General features: G+C 32.3%; 1 protein-coding gene across 9 annotated transcripts in view; it reads left to right on the forward strand.

Annotated features, from left to right (window-relative positions):
* The window catches only part of LOC143064162 (transcriptional activator GLI3-like), a 121,922-nt gene that overhangs the window by 88,983 nt on the left and 12,099 nt on the right, over positions 1–20,840 (forward strand). For all 9 annotated transcript variants that reach the window (XM_076236783.1, XM_076236788.1, XM_076236784.1 and 6 more), the window contains 6 exons: positions 289–551; positions 7,243–7,354; positions 8,367–8,509; positions 13,236–13,385; positions 13,909–14,073; positions 20,413–20,574. In XM_076236783.1, the coding sequence (XP_076092898.1) occupies positions 289–551; positions 7,243–7,354; positions 8,367–8,509; positions 13,236–13,385; positions 13,909–14,073; positions 20,413–20,574 (995 nt within the window). The remainder of the gene's footprint in view (positions 1–288; positions 552–7,242; positions 7,355–8,366; positions 8,510–13,235; positions 13,386–13,908; positions 14,074–20,412; positions 20,575–20,840) is intronic.

The following is a 20,840-nucleotide window of genomic DNA, read 5'->3' on the forward strand; positions in this document are numbered from 1 at the left end:
TAAACATATGTTGTCTATAAGATGCCTAAAGACCTTGTGCACTACCACCAAGTTGATTATCCACAATTACTGTAACAATATAATGACATTGCATTAATTCAGTCTAGTGTACTGAATATTGCTTTGAAACTTGATTTGGTGTGAAATTGTGAACGGTACATTGCTAATTCCTTTGTTGAAAGGAATAAATCTAATGGGTTACAGTCAATATAAATTGATTTTGCTTTATATGTACTAAAACAAGAAGTAAAGTTATTCAGAGTTGCACTTTTTGTATTTTTTTTGCAGCATCCCTGGGAACTGCCAGTCCAGCACATCAGCAACATCCACATAACCCACATAACCCTCATAATCCACACAATCCACACAATCCACACAATCCACATAACCAATATCTACGACAACCTGGTAGTATACCAGGATCACCATTCATGTATCCCATGATGCACCCACCCATGATGGGCCACAACAGTAAAATGCCACAAGCACCAATGATGCCACCTACCTCACAACCTATGATGCATCAAATGCCATCAAAACCAGAACTTTCGGTAAGTAACAGTTTTGGTCTTTAAAGCTAATTTTTATACGACTGCAAAAATTTTAATTTTTTGGTCGTATATTGCTATCACGTTGGCGTCTTCGTCTGCGTCGTTGTTGTCGTCGTCGTCGTCGTCCGAATACTTTTAGTTTTTGCACTCTAACTTTAGTAAAAGTGAATAGAAATCAATGAAATTTTAACACAAGGTTTATGACCACAAAAGGAAGGTTGGGATTGATTTTGGGAGTTTTGGTCCCAACATTTTAGGAATTAGGGGCCAAAAAGGGCCCAAATAAGCATTTTCTTGGTTTTCGCACTATAACTTTAGTTTAAGTGAATAGAAATCTATGAAATTTTGACACAAGGTTTATGACCACATAAGGAAGGTTGTGATTGATTTTGGGAGTTTTGGTTCCAACAGTTTAGGAATTAAGGGCCAAAAAAGGGCCCAAATAAGCATTATTCTTGGTTTTCGCACAATAACTTTAGTATAAGTAAATAGAAATCAATGAAATTTTAACACAAGGTTTATGACCACAAAAGGAAGGTTGGGATTGATTTTTGGAGTTGAGGTCACAACAGTTTATGAATTAGGGGCCAAAAAGGGGCCCAAATAAGCATAATATTTGGTTTTTGCACCATAACTTTAGTATAAGTAAATAGAAATCTATGAAATTTGAACACAAGGTTTATGACTTTAAAAGGAAGGTTGGGTTTGATTTTGGGAGTTTTGGTCCCAACAGTTAAGGAATAAGGGGCCCAAAGGGTCCAAAATTGAACTTTGTGTGATTTCATCAAAAATTGAATAATTGGGGTTCTTTGATATGCCGAATCTAACTATGTATGTAGATTCTTAATTTTTGGTCCCGTTTTCAAATTGGTCTACATTAAGGTCCAAAGAGTCCCAAATTAAACTTAGTTTTATTTTAACAAAAATTGAATCCTTGGGGTTCTTTGATATGCTGAATTTAAAAATGTACTTAGATTTTTAATTATTGGCCTAGTTTTCAAGTTGGTCCAAATGGGGGTCCAAAATTAAACTTTGTTTGATTTCATCAAAAATTGAATAAATGGGTTCTTTGATATGCCAAATCTAACTGTGTATGTAGATTCTTAATTTTTGGTCCAGTTTTCAAATTGGTCTACATTAAGGTCCAAAGGGTCCAAAATTAAACTAATTTGAACAAAAATTAAATTCTTGGGCTTATTTGATATGCTTTATCTAAATATGTACTTTGATTTTTGATTATGGGCCCAGTTTTCAATTTGGTCCAAATCAGGATTCCATATCAAGTATTGTGCAATAGCAAGAAATTTTCAATTGCACAGTATTGCACAATAGCAAGAAATATCTAATTGCACAATATTGTGCAATAGCAATTAATTTTCAATTGGAGTTATCTTTCTTTGTATAGAATAGTAGTTGATAATATATGTTGGAAATTTGCCAGACATGACTATGATGTCATTTTCTATTTTTATTTGCCAATAACTTTATGTAAATAACTTCATTGGAAATTTGCCAATATAAAATGTTGCTGATGAAGCTTTTCTTCCTTATCTTATCTAAAATGTTTTTAGATAATGTATGTTGGACATTTGCCAGACATGACTATGATGTCATTTTCTATTTTTATTTGCCAATAACTTTATGTAAATAACTTCATTGGAAATTTGCCAATATAAAATGTTGCTGATGAAGTTTTTTTATTGTTTTATACAATAAACAATGTATATTCACTTTTACTACCAACCAATCTTTACCATTCAGTGATAACAAGCACTTTATTTTACATTTTAATATTTTATGATGTATTTAAAAGAGTAGTTATTGTTGCAAACTCCATTAGAAATTTAATTGATATCAGTTTTGGAAAAAGGGAAACGGGGATGTGAAAAAAAAGGGGGGGGGGTTTAAATTTTTCCCATTTCAGATTTCATAAATAAAAAGAAAATTTCTTCAAACATTTTTTTGAGAGAATTAATATTCAACAGCATAGTGAATTGCTCAAAGGCAAAAAAAAACTTTTAAGTTCATTAGACCACATTCATTCTGTGTCAGAAACCTATGCTGTGTCAACTATTTAATTTTAGATTTAAAAAGTTTGAAGAAGAAATCTTTAATTGATTTGTAAAATCTTGACATTTGTTTTGTGTAAAAAAAAACCATGTTATGTCAAAAATTTGATCACAATCCAAATTCAGAGCTGTATCACGCTTGAATGTTTTGTCCATACTTGCCCCAACTGTTCAGGGTTCGACCTCTGCGGTCGTATAGAGCTGCGCCCTGCGGAGCACCTGGTTGTGAAATGTTTTATGACATGCAATTATTTATCACAGCTTTAACTGCTGGTAGATCATGCTTTTGTGACATTTTACTCTAAATGGAGCATGGCGAAGACTTTCACATACCATAAAAAAAAACATACAATTTTGGTTCCAGATAGGACATGTTCTTATAAGACCTTGATTTGTATAGCTCATGGATGACTGTTGAAGTATTTTGATTTTTATGTGGTAATATTTTAACATCATTAGTGTGTAAAAAGCATTGGTTAAATGATTAGCCATTCCATTGAAATACAGCTAGGGGATGTAGAGACATTCAAATCTTCAAAAAACTAGTGTATTAAAGTGCTAATAACTCCAATAAGAAATCTTTTGAAAGATTCCAGTGGTAGAATAAGGTAAAATAATGCAAGGAAATTAAAGGTCTCTATAGGTGTCTGGAAAAAATAACAAACATGATGTACTAAGGAATTCATGCTCATCTCCTGCAATGCTGTCCTACCATTTAACCTGTAAGGTTTCTTTTTAGCTCACCTGGCCTGAAGGGCCAAGTGAGCTTTTCTCATCACTTGCCGTCCGTTGTCGTTAACTTTTACAAAAGTCTTCTCCTCTGAAACTACTGGGCCAAATTTAACCAAACTTGGCCACTATCATCATTGGGGTATCTAGTTTAAAAAATGTGTCCGGTGACCCCGCCAACCAACCAAGATGGCCACCATTGCTAAAAATAGAACATAGGGGTAAAATGCAGTTTTTGGCTTATAACTCAAAAACCAAAGCATTTAGAGCAAATCTGAAAGGGGTATAATTTTTATCAGATCAAGATCTATCTGCCCTGAAATTTTTAGATGAATCGGACAACCTGTTGTTAGGTTGCTGCCTTTGAATTGGTAATTTTAAGGAAATTTTGCTGTTTTTATACGACCGCAAAAATTTTAATTTTTCTTCGTATATTGCTATCACGTTGGCGTCATCGTCGTCGTCGTCGTCGTCCGAATACTTTTAGTTTTCGCACTCTAACTTTAGTAAAAGTGAATAGAAATCAATGAAATTTTAACACAAGGTTTATGACCACAAAAGGAAGGTTGGGATTGATTTTGGGAGTTTTGGTCCCAATATTTTAGGAATTAGGGGCCAAAAAGGGCCCAAATAAGCATTTTCTTGGTTTTCGTGCTATAACTTTAGTTTAAGTGAATAGAAATCTATGAAATTTTGACACAAGGTTTATGACCACAAAAGGAAGGTTGAGATTGATTTTGGGAGTTATGGTCCCAACAGTTTAGGAATAAGGGGCCCAAAGGGTCCAAAATTGAACTTTGTTTGATTTCATCAAAAATTGAATAATTGGGGTTCTTTGATATGCCGAATCTAACTGTGTATGTAAATTCTTAATTTTTGGTCTTGTTTTCAAATTGGTCTACATTAAGGTCCAAAGGGTCCAAAATTAAACTTAGTTTTATTTTAACAAAAATTGAATCCTTGGGGTTCTTTGATATGCTGAATCTAAAAATGTACTCAGATTTTTTATTATTGGCCCAGTTTTCAAGTTGGTCCAAATCGGGGTCCAAAATTAAACTTTGTTTGATTTCATCAAAAATTGAATAATTGGGGTTCTTTGATATGCCAAATCTAACTGTGTAAGTAGATTCTTAATTTTTGGTCCCGTTATCAAATTGGTCTACATTAAAGTCCAAAGGGTCCAAAATTAAACTAAGTTTGATTTTAACAAAAATTGAATTCTTGGGCTTTTTTGATATGCTGAATCTAAACATGTACTTAGATTTTTGTTTATGGGCCCAGTTTTCAAGTTGGTTCAAATCAGGATCCAAAATTATTATATTAAGTATTGTGCAATAGCAAGAAATTTTCAATTGCACAGTATTCAGCAATAGCAAGAAATCTTCAATTGCACAGAATTGTGCAATAGCAAGAAATTTTCAATTGCACAGTATTGCACAATAGCAAGAAATCTTCAATTGCACAGTATTGTGCTATAGCAAATATTTTCAATTACTCAGTATTGCGCAATAGCAAGAAATATCTAATTGCAATTTCAATTGGAGTTATCTTTCTTTGTCCAGAATAGTAGTTGAATCAACTTAAATCTTTGTTTTATACAATATATATAATTAATATTTCAATTGGAGTTATCTTTCTTTGTCCAGAATAGTAGTTGAATCAACTTAAATCATTGTTTTATACAATATACAATGTATATTCACTTTTTCTACCAACTGATAAATTAAAACAATCTTTACCATTCAGTGTTAACAAGCACTTTATTTTACATTTTAATATTTTATGATGTATTTAAATGAGTAGTTATTGTTGCAAACTCCATTAGAAATTTGAATTGAGATCAGTTTTGGAAAAAGGGAAAGGGGGATGTGAAAACAAATGGGGGTGGGGGGTTAAATTTTTCTCATTTCAGATTTCATAAATAAAAAGAAAATTTCTTCAAACATTTTTTTGAGAGGATTAATATTCAACAGCATAGTGAATTGCTCAAAGGCAAAAAAAATATTTTAAGTTCATTAGACCACATTCATTCTGTGTCAGAAACCTATGCTGTGTCAACTATTTAATCACAATCCAAATTTAGAGCTGAATCCAGCTTGAATGTTGTGTCCATACTTGCCCCAACCGTTCAGGGTTTAACCTCTGCGGTCGTATAAAGCTGCGCCCTGCGGAGCATCTGGTTGGTTATTATCTTGAATATTATTATAGATAGAGATAAACTGTAAACAGCAATAATGTTCAGCAAAATAAGATTTATAAATAAGTTAACGTGACCATTTTGGTCATTTGACCCCTTTAGGAGTTATTGCCCTTTATAGTCAATTTTTAACAAATTTTCGTAAATCTTAGTAATCTTTTAGAAAAATCTTCTCTTCTGAAACTACTGGGCCAAACTAAACCAACTTGGCCACAATCATCATTAGGGTATCTTGTTTAAAAAATGTGTCTGGTAACTCGGCCAACCAACCAAGATGGCCGCCATGGCTAAAAATAGAACATAGGGGTAAAATGCAGTTTTTTGCTTATAACTAAAAAACCAAAGTATTTAGAGCAAATCTGACATGAAGTGAAAATGTTGATCAGGTCGAAATTTATCTGCCCTGGAATTTTCAGATGAATGGTATAACTGATTGTTAGGTTGTTGCCCCTGAATTGGTAATTTTATGGAAATTTTGCTGTTTTTGGTTATTATCTTGAATATTATTATAGATAGAGATAAACTGTAAACAGCAATAATGTACAGCAAAGTAAGGCCTAAAAATAAGTCAACATGAGGCCAAAATTAAAAATATGTTTGTTTCCCCTCCCCCCACCCGGGTCAAAAATAAGCCCCCGGGTCAAAAAATTATTTTCCACAAAAAAATCAAAATTATTTTTTTCCTGAAAATTATTTGTTTCCATTTTTGGAAAGTGCTTGAAAGCAGAAGGATTGATAATCTAAATAAATACACTCAAATTGAGCACAAACAACTGATAAGTGGCCTGGACTGGACAAGTCAAACCATTCGTGTGACCATGCTATGACAATCACATCCAGTTAAAAAAAAAAAAAAAAAGAACCTGCCTTCCTGGTCTGTTTACAAAGGGTAGACCCGGGGGAGGGGAAACAGACAGTCTTTTAAATGTGGCCTGACAAAAATGGTCAATTGACCCCCTAAGGAGTTATTGCCCTTCATAGTCAATTTTTAACAATTTTCATAAAATTTGTAGATTTTCACTAACAATTTCCACTGAAACTACTAGTCCAAGTTCATTATAGATTGAGATAATTGTAAGCAGCAAGAATGTTTAGTAAAGTTAGATCTACTGTGAAACACATCACCATCACCAAAACACAATTTTGTCATGAATCAATCTGTGTCCTTTGTTTAATATTCACATAGACCAAGGTGAGCAACACATGCTCTTTAGAGCCTCTAGTTCTCTGGTCAGTTTAAAATATTGTTAAAATCAATTTCTGTTATAGGTGTAATACCACCATTGATTTTCCCCTATTAGTCTTTGTTAAATTTGCACTTTTCAAAAAAATGTGCAGAATTTATCTTTGTTTCAAATGAATAAATACTTGGCATGAGTAAAGTTTTATTCTGTCCAGTAATATAGAAAAAAAATTCACATAACATTTCATTGCATATGAGAAAATAACCATCACTGAAAGTTAACCAATCAAATTTCTCCCCTTATTTTATCTGTTTACAAGGTTTAGTCACCATGTAACCTCAAGATTACAAATATTCTATAGAAATCCCAAATAAAAAAATAATGGTGCTTTGAAATACCCAAGACATATATTTATGACACAAAAATCTTTTGTATCATGATTTGGTGGTATTAGACCTTATACTAAGAAAGATAACTCTGATTGAAAAAAAAGTTTTAATTTCACTTTGCAGCCACAAATCTCCACGACAACAAAAGATGCAGGAAGTAGTGTAGTAAGTAGTACTGTTGACCAGACAATAGAGATCAAAAGGTCAAAGGTCAAAAAAGAAAATGAGTGTTCTCGTAAGTTTTTGTAATAAACTAAATACTGTAAATTCAGAAATTATTGCGTGCATTTATTATTGTGATTTTGTCATTTTAGCCTGAAATGCGATTTTAATTTTTACGATTTTGAGAAAAATCCTGTTTAATTCATACAAATAAAATTGAGAATGGTTATGGGGAATGTGTCAAACAGACAACAACCCTACCATGCATGGAAAGTATTTCTAAATGTGAGTTCAAATTATTGTGTTTACAACTCTGGCATTTTTCCCATTAATAAAAACCTCGCAATAATTTCTGCATTTACAGTATTGAAACTGTAGTTATTGTTTGACTGACAAGAACATACAGCTTAATGTTAGTACCGCTTTCTGTTTCTGTTTCTGAAAGAACAAAATGCCAATGAATTATAAATATGTTTTAAATGGTTATTGTATCCTTGTTAAGCTTCAGGCCATTCTAAGTAAAGTTCTACAAAGCATTTTGTATTTTAGGGTGTAAGGGTCACTTATTTCTAGACCCAGTTGCTAGGGCATATAGTGTTACCCATGTCCCTCTTTCTGTTCTAAAGTTATCACTTGTACCTTTTTGTTCAACAAATATAAATCTCTCTCTCTCTTTGAATCTTTTCTTTATGAGGGATATTTCCAACTTAAAGAGGTTTGAAAAGCTGCTACATATGCTTTAGAATTTAGAATATTTGATATGCAAGTCACTTTCCGACTTTGGATGTTTGAAAAATTTAATCTATGATTATGTATTTTAACTATTAAACTGATTTAGATGTAAATTTGCAGAAAAATGTAGAAATTACCATGAGTATAAACAAAAGGCAATAATGACAAACAAATTAATAGGCCAACAGAGTATGTTCTGATAAAACGTAATTTTGCAGGATTTACATTTTATATTACACGATCAAATTGGTATTCATTAAACATAACAGAGTACAATGTAGCAGGAAAATTGTTTTATCCAATATTTTGAAATTTTATATGATTTTTATTCTTTTTAATCATTGAACATGTAGGACTTGATGATTTCGATGAAGATGAAAAAATGGACAGAAAACCAGATCACATACCTCAGGAAGGGGAACCAGATTTTATAGAAACAAATTGTCATTGGGAAAATTGTTCATCAGAGTTTGATTGTCAGGATGAACTTGTTAAGGTAAGTTTTGTAAAATTTACTGGAACATAATGTCATGATATTTGTGTAAATTTATTTAGGGGTCATCCATAATTGTCAACCATTTTCCTAAGTGTGCAAAACATACCCTTTTCAGACCCCCCACACTCCCTCAAAAACTGTTCATCAACCATTTTCAGATTTCAAGACAATATATAATCAATCTGTTTTAATACAAATAAAATCCTGTTTATTTTAGTTTAGTTTGATATAGAAATTTGCATTGAAAATAAACTGAAACGTATCTGATTGTTTTACTTAGTTACATCTATCTGTGATAGTGCGGTGACTGAAGGCAGATTTTTTTTAATTTAATCTCCCCACCGAACACACACCTACATAATATATCATTGGAAAGAGGAAATCGTGTACTATAATAATATGCCTGTCGTCAGGACTTGATATGGTCACATCTTTTTTAAATTGAGGTTAAAGGTCATATGTAAAAATCTGTGAAAATTTGGGAGGGTTTCAATTTTGACATTTTTATACGCCCGTCGTCTTTTAGACGGGACGTATTATGGTATACTGTTGTCCGTCCGTCCATCCGTCCGTCCGTCCATCCGTCCGTCCGTCGTCCACACTTCGGACAATAACTCAAAAACACTTTCACCAATTTCCACGAAACTTAAGTGAATTGTTTATGTCTATTGACGTAAGCTCCCTTTCGTTTTTTTTTAATTTCAGATTTTAAGTTTTGGATTTATGGGGCTTTATTCATAAAAAAGGGGGGATTTTCAACACATCGGACAATAACTCAAAAAGGCTTTCACCAATGTCCATGAAACTTTGGTGAATTGTTTATATCTATTGATGTAAGCTCCCTTTCAATTTTTATAAATTTCAGATTTTAAGTTTTGGATTTATGGGGCTTTATTCATAAAAAAAATGGGGATTTTCACTTCGGACAATAACTCAAAAAGGCTTTCACCAATGTCCATGAAACTTTGGTGAATTGTTTATATCTATTGATGTAAGCTCCCTTTCAATTTTTATAAATTTCAGATTTTACATTTCCGTGTTATGAATTTTTATGCTTAAAAAAGGGGGGATTTTCCAATTTTGGGACAATAACTAACACTTTCACAAAATTTTATGCAACTTTGATAAATTGTTTATATCTATTGACATAAGCTCCCTTTCCATTTTTATAAATTTTAGATTTTACATTTTCTTAAGTAATGAATTTTTATACTGAAAAAAGGGGGATTTTATGAAACTTTGGTGAATATATTAATGTAACATCCCTTTTGATTTGTATATATATTTCTAGTTGATCATATAAATTCATTTAAAGCATAAAAGACAAGTTAAAAGAGCAATGGGCGTATCATGCGCTAAAGCGCAGCCCTTTATTTTCTATTTCTAAACTCTACCTGAATACAAATGAAACTGTTTTGGCTTTAATAATGTTTGTTATTATACATAAACCTTAATCATTGAGATTTTTTTTATCCAAAAAAATCCTAAAACGACGTTTTATAAACAAAACTTCAAAAATCAAGTTTTCAACCTATAAAATGTTTAGAGCACCTTAACCTTATAAAAAATATCAATTTCAGGTAAAAATCAAGTGTCATGCAGGACAATACTTAAAAAATTATTTTTTAAACTATCATAGTGGGTGAGGTATCAAACCAAAGCCATAGAACACTACAGTCAAATATGACCTCAAATTGAATTTGCGGATACTTCAGGTTTTTTTATAGACTACTCGTTGCTTTTGTACCGTGTGTACCAGTGCAACAAGCTTTATACCAAATCAACCGTTATCTCCATCATCTTCATTTTCTTCAACCGTCACAAGACATGTTTTAATATTTCTACACATTTCACTCATGGCCACAAGTCTGCACCTGAAAGGTTCTGCTCAAAGCAAACACGTTATTTTGAGTTTTTCTTTACAAGTACAGACAAGGTATTGTAGGAAGTCCGAAGACATTTGCTCCTAAAAGAAACCAGCTTCAAACCATCCCTATCAATTCATCCAAGATTTAACAGAGATCTAAAAGGGGGTTAAGGAAGGTGTGATGACATCCATATGCTTGTCTGCAAAGGTGCTGGGGAAACATTATACGAGACGGACACACTATCTAGAATTCGCTCAATTTCATGGTTGGCAACACATTAGATAGCGTCGCACTTTACTTTAAGAAGCATAAAATCCATTGGCATTCAATGTTTCAACAAGGTGTTTTTAACCAAACTCATGGTACATTTGTAAACCCAATCCTAAATGAAAAGGAGTTAAACAAAAACGATTGCCTCAACAATTGCTTAGCATTTTCACAATTTCCTGAGAATAGTGTTGGCTGTATGCAGTTTCATTGAGTAACCATAGAATGAATTGCAATAAATACGAAGGCATTGACTGATTTAAGAAGGAAGAGACAATTCATCCGAAGTTGGGTAGTCTTCTTTAGAGTTTCGATGTCTTTTCTAAGTAAACCTGCAGCGGAATGAAATATCTGTCCGTTATTTGTGTCTATTATAGTTGACATTGAGATTTTGAGGTCAGTTTTCAATTGACTAGAAGCTTATATGGCATCTTAAATAGTTATTTTGCTACTAAATATTATGTTATATTTGCCTTGAACTTGTTGAAGTTGTTTGACAACTGAATTTCTATAGAAATACATGTAAATGAGTTTAGACTGCATTTTACATGTAGAATATTTTAAATTAGAATCAGCCGGAAGAAATGATCTATATTTATCAAGTAACGGTGTCATGAGGAATGACCATTAAATCGTTGTCAATAGCCAAAATAAAATTAGTAAAAGCAGTATCGTGTTATGAGATATCTGCTTCCACGGGTTTGGATTTATTTTTGTTTGTCGTTTTTGGCAAATAATTTGTAACCAAAATGACAGAGTGCTTGAAGTTTTAAAGATGAACGGGAAACTATTTCAACTTTAACTTTATCAGACACGAATAAAACATTTTTAATACGCTCATCTGATTCAAATTTGAGTAATTTTTTATCTTTCTAAAATGTTTTGTTGCAACAAAATATACAAGCGCTCCAGTTGAACGACGTCATTTCTAGAACGTGTACAAACGCCCGAAGCTAAGGGACAACAGTCAGATAATTGTATGTCGTCATTAAATATCAGACTAGAAGCTTCCTCGCTCTAAAAGGGGGAACAAATATGTTTACTTGTGTAAGTTTTGTAGCATGAACGATGATAAACTGCCTGCACGGAGTTCTTCAAATTAACAGCTATCGCATGAAATATCTTGATGTTCACCTCATCCAATCTTTTATGCAATGCAGATACAAAAATTGACTTCCCTAAACAGGTAAATTGACTGTTTTTATTTGGCATATTATGCGCTGCAAAGGACTTGACATATCACGGAATATTTACTGAAACTATCCGTCAATTATTTTGATTTTACAATAAGACTTTTCTGACAAAGTATATTTGATGTTAACGAAAAAACATAGAATATAAACATATACAAACAAAGTATGTGGCATATATCAGTGCACTTTAATTGAAAATATGTGTATATAATAGCGAAAAAGGTAGCAATTTCATATATCATTTGAGATCAAATTATTGACTAATACACAAAATGTGATGGACGGCAAGTGATTGAGTTTTGTGTTGAAATTGAAGATTTTTACTCCATTCTTTTTCCATTGATTTCTTAAGGTTTTTTTTTCATATTTTGGTTCCGAAATTTTTATCACTTATTAGTTTTATTAAATACTATATGCTTAAAATATTACGGGATAATTTTTATTACTACTATGAAGGAAAAACTAAAGTTTGAGTCTGAATTTGCAATTAAAATTACCTCAATTTTAAATAGTCTAAACTTCGCAAATTTTATAGATTAGAAGAAAATAAAATACTGAATAGAATATTTTGACATATAAAAACAGCTTCAGGAAAAACTATTTGAATTGAATGAAAGCAAACAAACACATTTTTTTCATTTTGAAAAGGCGGGTTGAAACTCTCAAATATACTACCAGTCATTAAAACGACTTTTTAGAAAAAAGTGATCATACGAAATTCTGACGACAGGGCAAAAACTAAAGAAGACATATTTGTCTTTAAGTTAAAATTTACATGAAAAAATTATGGAAATAAAAAAAAATTGTATTGTAAACATGGTAAAAATGTTGATTTTTCAACTAGCTCCCCTCAAGTGTACGTTTTGTACACTTAGGAAAATGATTGACAATTATGGACCCCTAACATTGTTTCTGGTAAAAACATAACCTAGTCTTAATTAAAAATAAAGAATTAAAAAGTTGTTTAAGAAACATCATAAAAGATTTGAATAACATATACATTTCAGAGTAGTTTAAGATAGGGAAAAAAACATTAGTCTATGGCTTAAATATTGTATTATTTGATGGAGATATTATTGATGTATACTAAAACGGTTAGCCAAAGTTGGCTTGTTTGATTAGTAATAAGGTCATAAAGTTATAACTACAGCCATCAAACAATAGATCAATATGTAAGAAGACAATTATGTCATTGTCATTCAAATGCTGATGTAAAGAAATGAAACAAGATTCTAAATGTTTTATAAGAAATGATGAAAAACACTTGTAGAACACTTTACACATTGGTCATGTAACTTTAAAAAAAAAAAACATCTTATCAGAATTGACATTAATGTTTCATTGATGACAATTAAATGCTTAATTGGATTGTATTTTATAATGCCAATATTTTTGTAGCATATCAACATAGATCACATTCAGGCCAACAAGAAATCCTTTGTATGTCGGTGGAAAGAATGTAACCGTGAGGAGAAACCATTTAAAGCTCAGTATATGTTAGTTGTTCATATGAGGAGACATACTGGAGAAAAACCACACAAGTGTACTGTAAGTAGAACTGTCATTAGTTAAAAATCTTGTTTTCTTTATCAAATGTGTACAAATATGAAGTACAGACGATCTTTTCCAACAAAGTTTTCATCTGTTAATAAATAATTCTTTTTTCTGCCAAAATGCTGCTTCTTTTCTATTATACCAAAATTACAACCCCTTTTAAAAGAAACAAAGAGGAAGCAATGTGACTGTAAAAACTATTATTATACTTGGGGACAAAACTTTAAAGGCAAGATAAGCAAATCATTTAAGAAGAGTGAGAAAGAAGTAAAAGCATTTCTTTTAGTATATGTGCTATCAAACATAATTAGCAGTAAACAAATATTGGTGTAACAAAAATGACATAGGATATGTGTACAACAGGGCAATAAAATAAAGCTTATTTAAAATTTTGAAGTCAAACTAATTGAGAATTATAATTTATATCCTAAGGGCAGAGTTCACTGGAGAGGTTATATTACTGATAGACATAGAAAGTGTTGTTGAAACTTGAGATTAAATTTGTTATATTTTGCAGTTCGAAGGCTGTTCTAAAGCTTACTCAAGGCTAGAAAATCTAAAGACTCATCTTCGATCCCATACCGGTGAAAAACCTTACATGTGTGAATTTCCTGGGTGTACTAAAGCATTTAGTAATGCATCTGACAGAGCCAAACATCAGAACAGGACTCATTCTAATGCTGTAAGTAGTAAGGATGTAATTAATAGTGTTATGAGTGCCAATGAGACAACTCTCCATCTACTCTACCTTTTAAGGAAACAATTATAGGTCAAAGTATGGCCTTCAACACGAAGCCTTGGATCACAAGGAAAAGCAAGCTATTAAGGACTTCAAAAATGACTAGTTTAAAACCATTCTATTGGGAAAACCAATGGTCTAATCTATAAAAAAAACCTAAAAACAAAAAACACTTATGAACCACATCAACAGCATTCATTGAAACTCATAACTCAATAAAAAAAAAAACATGTATATGTTTTTACTTTCTCAATGAGTTGAATATACCCTACTACTTAGTACTTTCCTTAGACTTTTTAACATATTTTATTCAAGGGTCATTAATGAGTCTTCTGAAGATGAACCATGTGTTTGCTGTACAAAATTTTAAATCTAGTATTTATGATTATTCAATGCAACAAAGTACAACCTGTATCAGTTATGTAACAATATGTGAAGCGCCGCCCGTTATTGTAAATGGTTGGCAGATATTATATAAATATCAATTTTAAAGTCGAAGGAATAAAACTGTTTTGAAGTCCAAACTTTGAATAATCAAGAATAAGATTTGTTGGAATTAAATAAAAGCAGCTTTATTAAAAGCTAATATCATAAATAATAATTATGAATCAATTACAATATATCTAAATAGAATTGCAGTGTGTGCTACAATGAATAGTAAAATCTAGGTCACTTACTAAAAACAGCTGATCTGTCTGCGAGGTAATTTGAAACTGACTATACTTTTCTCTAAACGTTTAAAAGATCAAGTTAATCAATACACCTAAAAATAGTACGTGTGTACACAAAATGAAAGTAACCAAAATGGCCATAAAGTTGACAAGTTCTGTTTGGGATAATTCTAACATTATAAAAGGATAAATATGGATTAAATAGGATGCATTAATAACTTCTGAATAAGGTAATTATGTTGTAACTATAGAAAATCATTCCGCATAACAAGCAAGTGTACAAAAAGTGAAAACATGTATGACCTAGTTTCGCGGAAAATATACGCCGGGAAATACGACTGTATGAAGGTTACTATTAAAAGAATAATGCAAATAATCCTGGCACAACACTGCTCCTCTTAAAGAAAAAAGAATTCTGTCCCCAGAATTGATATAAAATGAATGAATATTCAAATTTCAATATAAGAAGCATACATACAATGTATATAAACAGTAAAACAATAAATATTATATATATAAATCTCATAAAATTAAAGTTCAATATGAATACAAAGTTCTTTTCTATTTTCTTGAATTCACAACACAAACGGAACTTCTGATCTTCTTAATACCAAAATGACCAGAATATGCAGTATCGCGACAGCTGATTAATATTGGTATCAGGTCCGTTCGCGCCCAAAACACTTTCTTTATAACAGCTGATACCAGAAGTTGTAAATGATCTAGTTCACTTTTAACTTCTCTCCATTTTTGGTATATTACTCCACCAATACGGACAAGATTACTCCAATTCAGCCAATAATGTCTTACTGCTGGGCTGAAACTGGCACATTTATCTCTATCTGGTGTTTCTCCTGCATTCATCCATTTATGTAAAAAGCTGTAATCTGGGTCTTCTTTCTGGAATGTACTCATCTCTTTTTCTGTGTATTTAGTTAACCAACTGGAACAATTACCATCACTTGACTGTGTTACATTCCTTATCATAGGTTTATCAGTTAAATTCTTTAAATTATCAAACTTTTTTCTAAATTCTAACCATTCTTGTTTCCATTCAATGCATTCAGCGCAACTGGAATCAAGATTTCCCTCTTTCAAATGTATACAAAGATCATTTTCATTAGAATTTCTAGACATTGCATCAGCATTAGAATGTTTTGTTCCTGGACGGTGTTGAATGTAAAAATTGTATTGACTAAGACTTTCAATCCACCGTGCTAACTGTCCCTGAGGGTCTTTAAATGCAAATATCCATCGTAATGATCCATGGTCTGTTCTCAGCAAACATTTTCTTCCAAGCAAATAGTGTCGAAATTGCTGCATAAATGTGACACCTGCAAGTAATTCTCGTCTTGTGACACTATACCTCTGTTGTACACTGTCTAGTTTCAATAAATCCTTTAGATGATCTGGTAATGCAGGAATTTCGGCCTCATTTCTGCATTTATCATTCATCTTCCAGGAATTTTCTGCTTTACAGTTCCGAATGGTACTATTCCATTCATCAGGAATACGTACTGGTTCATCTGTAAGGTTTATATTCAACTTCAAATTTAACTGTACAGGGTGGTCCTCCATATTCACCAGTCTAAAAGGAATGACTTTCTCAAAAGGGTCAACAAGGATTTGTGTAACCATAATTTTCCGATTATCTTCAACCACTGATTTTAGCATGGTATATCTGGTATCTATAGCATCAGTATTATAACTCCCACCAAATAATATCTTCTCATAATTGGCTGGAACGGTTACATTTTCAGTTAAAACCACTCTTGCTATCTTGTCATCTACCTTCCTCTCAGTGTAACACTCTATCCACTTGCCGTCCACATGTATTCCCTTCTTAGAGTTTATTGTAATGTCAAGTTCATCTACAATATCACATCCAAGAAGAATACTATCACCAATAGGGGCAATATACATATCCCAAGAAAATTCATGGTTCCCAAGTTTAACATTCATCATAGCTATTCCATGGGTCTCCATACTTTTCCCTGCCTCAGCTACTACTAAATTTCTGGTCGCTTTCTTTAATATTGGTCTCTTTTCCTCAGGAATCCCAAAATACAGACTGCTATTAAGAACCGTCACTTCTGCTCCTGTATCCAAAACAGCTTTGGTCACCTGCCCATTAATACTTATGGGAACTTTAATTGTTGCTGACCTCACTCTGTCTATCTGGATAACACAACTAGATTGCCGTCTACTGTCCATCTTCTCCGTTTTCATCATAGGAGTCATTACAGCTGTCGAGGTACTTTGTTCTGACGTCAACTCAGACATTACCTCTACAATCTTTGTTTCTCTCACAGGTGACAAAGGACTTAAATCCTTTTCTTGTTCTTTATTTCCCTTCTGCATCTTGGATTCTTTGAAAAGTATATCAATATCAAAATCTGCTGACTCAGCATCTTCATTTCCCATCTCTAAGGAAACTGCTGACTCAGCATCTTCATTTTTCATCTCTAAGGCTGACACTTGACCGACAGTCCCAGCCTCTACTTGTTTAAAGAATTCTCTTCAGTGCTATTCTTATACTGTTGTTTACCATTTTTCTTAGTTGGGCAGTCCCTGCTGTAATGCCCTGCTTGATTGCATGAATAGCATTTGGAGTTGGGTTTCTGTTGTTTTTCCCTATATGGTCTCTTCTCTGTGGTTTGATTATTCAGCTTTTCCTCCACTATTTCTCCAACTGCCTTTGTTATATCTCTGGTCATAGACTCTTTCATGTCCCTACCAAACTGATTCAATCTCTCCTCAGTTACGAATCTCTGGGGACCTGCTTTTCTGCAGTTGAGGTCTTCATAGTCATAGTCTTCTTCTTCTTCCATTGTCTCCACTTGACGGATCTGAGTTTTGCCTTTCATGCCATTCTTACATGTTAGATGCCAAGTCACCAGGTTTATCGTTTCTTCCATGGTTTTTGGTCGCTTGGTCAGCACATCATATGCCAGACTCTGATCAGGTAATCCAGACAACATATATTCAATACTGATATTATTGAACAGCTGTTTGTCCATTCCAGGGTAAGCCTTTCTAACCATGCCTTCTATCCTAGCAGCATATTCATGGATGCTTTCTTTATATTGTTTCTTGATGGTCTGTAATTCACGTCTGTAGGTCTCTGGAAAATTGTTGTTTCCAAAACGTCTTTCCATTTCTGAGTTAAACAGCATAAAGGAAGTGCGAACTTCTGGAGCTAACTCTGTGGCAAAAGTAAGGGCCTCATCTTTAAGGACTAGAAGGATTTCTTCTGTTTGCTGTCGTGGACTCCAGTTATTACGTTCTGCAATTATCTGGAACTGTACCATAAAAGTTTTCCAGTCTCCTTTACCATTAAAAAATGGAAGTCTTGACTTATAGGAATCTTGACTTGCAAATGATTCTGTTCGATTTCGCATTGGATAGGCCGTCTCACTAAATCTTGTGTCAGGGTAGTATGTGGAATTTTGTTGATTCCATCTATATGGTTGTTGTTCACTGTTACCATGGTTACCATAATTTCTATATTGTGACTGCATACTATGTGCTGAAGGTTGGGATTCAGTAGTCATTGTTTGCCTTGTATTAAATTCTTTCTCTCTTTCAAGTTCTTGTATCCTTCGTCTAAGTTCCATCACCTCATCTGGTTGATGATTCACATATGTTGATCTGTTCAGATTGCTGTCACTTAAAGAAGATGTTCTGGGCCGTGATAGGTTTGTCATGGTATTTGTCTGATTTGCTGTCATTGGTTGAGTCAAATTAGTAGTACTATTCATTGGATTTGAATAAGAACTTACATTTATACTATTAGTACTAATATTTGTATGTAACCCCCAAGCAGGATATGACTGACTGTTTAACCTAATACTAGGTGAACTTATAGTATTAAAGTTTGAAATGCTGGGACCAGCCATTGAACTATTAAAATTATTAACACTTGTAATTGAAGGGTAAGTATCAGAAATAATACCACTAGCCCCTGGTGCACTATTCGAAACAACTTGTGTCTCATTTTCTCTTGTTAAACCCGAAAAATTTGAATTAACACTACATAAGGGAGCTCTTGGGGACCCTCCATTATTTAAAAACATAGGAGGTGGTAGTTGTCTGTGTCTTAAATTCATATTTAATATACCAGACTGAATTAATACTTAATTTCAGTTACCCTTATATTATTAAAATATTTTAAGGAAAAATACACTTTGAGTTTCAATAACTCTTAGTGTTCAATATTTTATTTATGCTAAATACACCTTGAATTTCAATAACTCTTGGTGTTCAATAATTTATTTATGGAAAATACACCTTGAATTTCAATAACTCTTGGTGTTCTATAATAACATATGGAAAAATACACCTTGAATTTCAATAACTCTTGGTGCTCAATAATTTATTTATGGAAAATACACCTTGAATTTCAATAACTCTTGGTGCTCAATAATTTATATGGAAAATACACCTTGAATTTCAATAACTCTTGGTGCTCAATAATTTATTTATGAAAAATACACCTTGAATTTCAATAACTCTTGGTGCTCAATAATTTATATGGAAAATACACCTTGAATTTCAATAACTCTTGGTGCTCAATAATTTATTTATGGAAAATACACCTTGAATTTCAATAACTCTTGGTGTTCAATAATTTATTTATGGAAAATACACCTTGAATTTCAATAACTCTTGGTGTTCAATAATTTATTTATAGAAAATACACCTTGAATTTCAATAACTCTTGGTGTTCAATAATTTATTTATGGAAAATACACCTTGAATTTCAATAACTCTTGGTGTTCAATAATTTATAAATGGAAAATACACCTTGAATTTCAATAATTCTTGGTGTTCTATAATATCATATGTAAACCACAGTTTGAGTTTCAATATATGCTGATTTGTATGTTGTTGGTTTTTTTTATGTATTACTTTTTTCCTCTCTTTTTCTTTTTTTTATTTTTAAATGTTCTTTTTACCGCTGCCACCAATTGAAACGCCAACCGTTATTGTAAATGGTTGGCAGATATTATATAAATATCAATTTTAAAGTCGAAGGAATAAAACTGTTTTGAAGTCCAAACTTTGAATAATCAAGAATAAGATTTGTTGGAATTAAATAAAAGCAGCTTTATTAAAAGCTAATATCATAAATAATAATTATGAATCAATTACAATATATCTAAATAGAATTGCAGTGTGTGCTACAATGAATAGTAAAATCTAGGTCACTTACTAAAAACAGCTGATCTGTCTGCGAGGTAATTTGAAACTGACTATACTTTTCTCTAAACGTTTAAAAGATCAAGTTAATCAATACACCTAAAAATAGTACGTGTGTACACAAAATGAAAGTAACCAAAATGGCCATAAAGTTGACAAGTTCTGTTTGGGATAATTCTAACATTATAAAAGGATAAATATGGATTAAATAGGATGCATTAATAACTTCTGAATAAGGTAATTATGTTGTAACTATAGAAAATCATTCCGCATAACAAGCAAGTGTACAAAAAGTGAAAACATGTATGACCTAGTTTCGCGGAAAATATACGCCGGGAAATACGACTGTATGAAGGTTACTATTAAAAGAATAATGCAAATAATCCTGGCACAACAATATGTATTTCAGAAACCATATGTCTGTAAAGCAATAGGTTGTACAAAACGTTACACAGACCCAAGTTCTCTGAGGAAACATGTAAAAACTGTTCATGGACCTGACTTCTATGCCAACAAGAAACACAAAGGGGACGGTACTTGTAAGAAAGAAATGAAAGAAGAAGGTGATCAGGTAGGTGAACCGTAATTACCATACAATGGATAGTGTTGTAAAGTTGTTGAAATTGGGGTAAGGTAAATATTATTGAAGGTGTTAAAAATTGTTTTTACTGTTCTCCAGTTATGTCCCTTTATAAACGGTAGTTTACTCTTGCATTACTATTATGAACCTTATTCATAATGCTTATTACCATCAAATACATATCAAATTTTAATTTTAGTTGCGTGCCCACTATACAAATACCAATATGAACATAAATACTTATTCACCAATTATCG

This window comes from Mytilus galloprovincialis, chromosome 2 (genome assembly GCF_965363235.1).
Source record: "Mytilus galloprovincialis chromosome 2, xbMytGall1.hap1.1, whole genome shotgun sequence".
NCBI classification, from domain to species: Eukaryota; Metazoa; Mollusca; class Bivalvia; order Mytilida; family Mytilidae; genus Mytilus; species Mytilus galloprovincialis.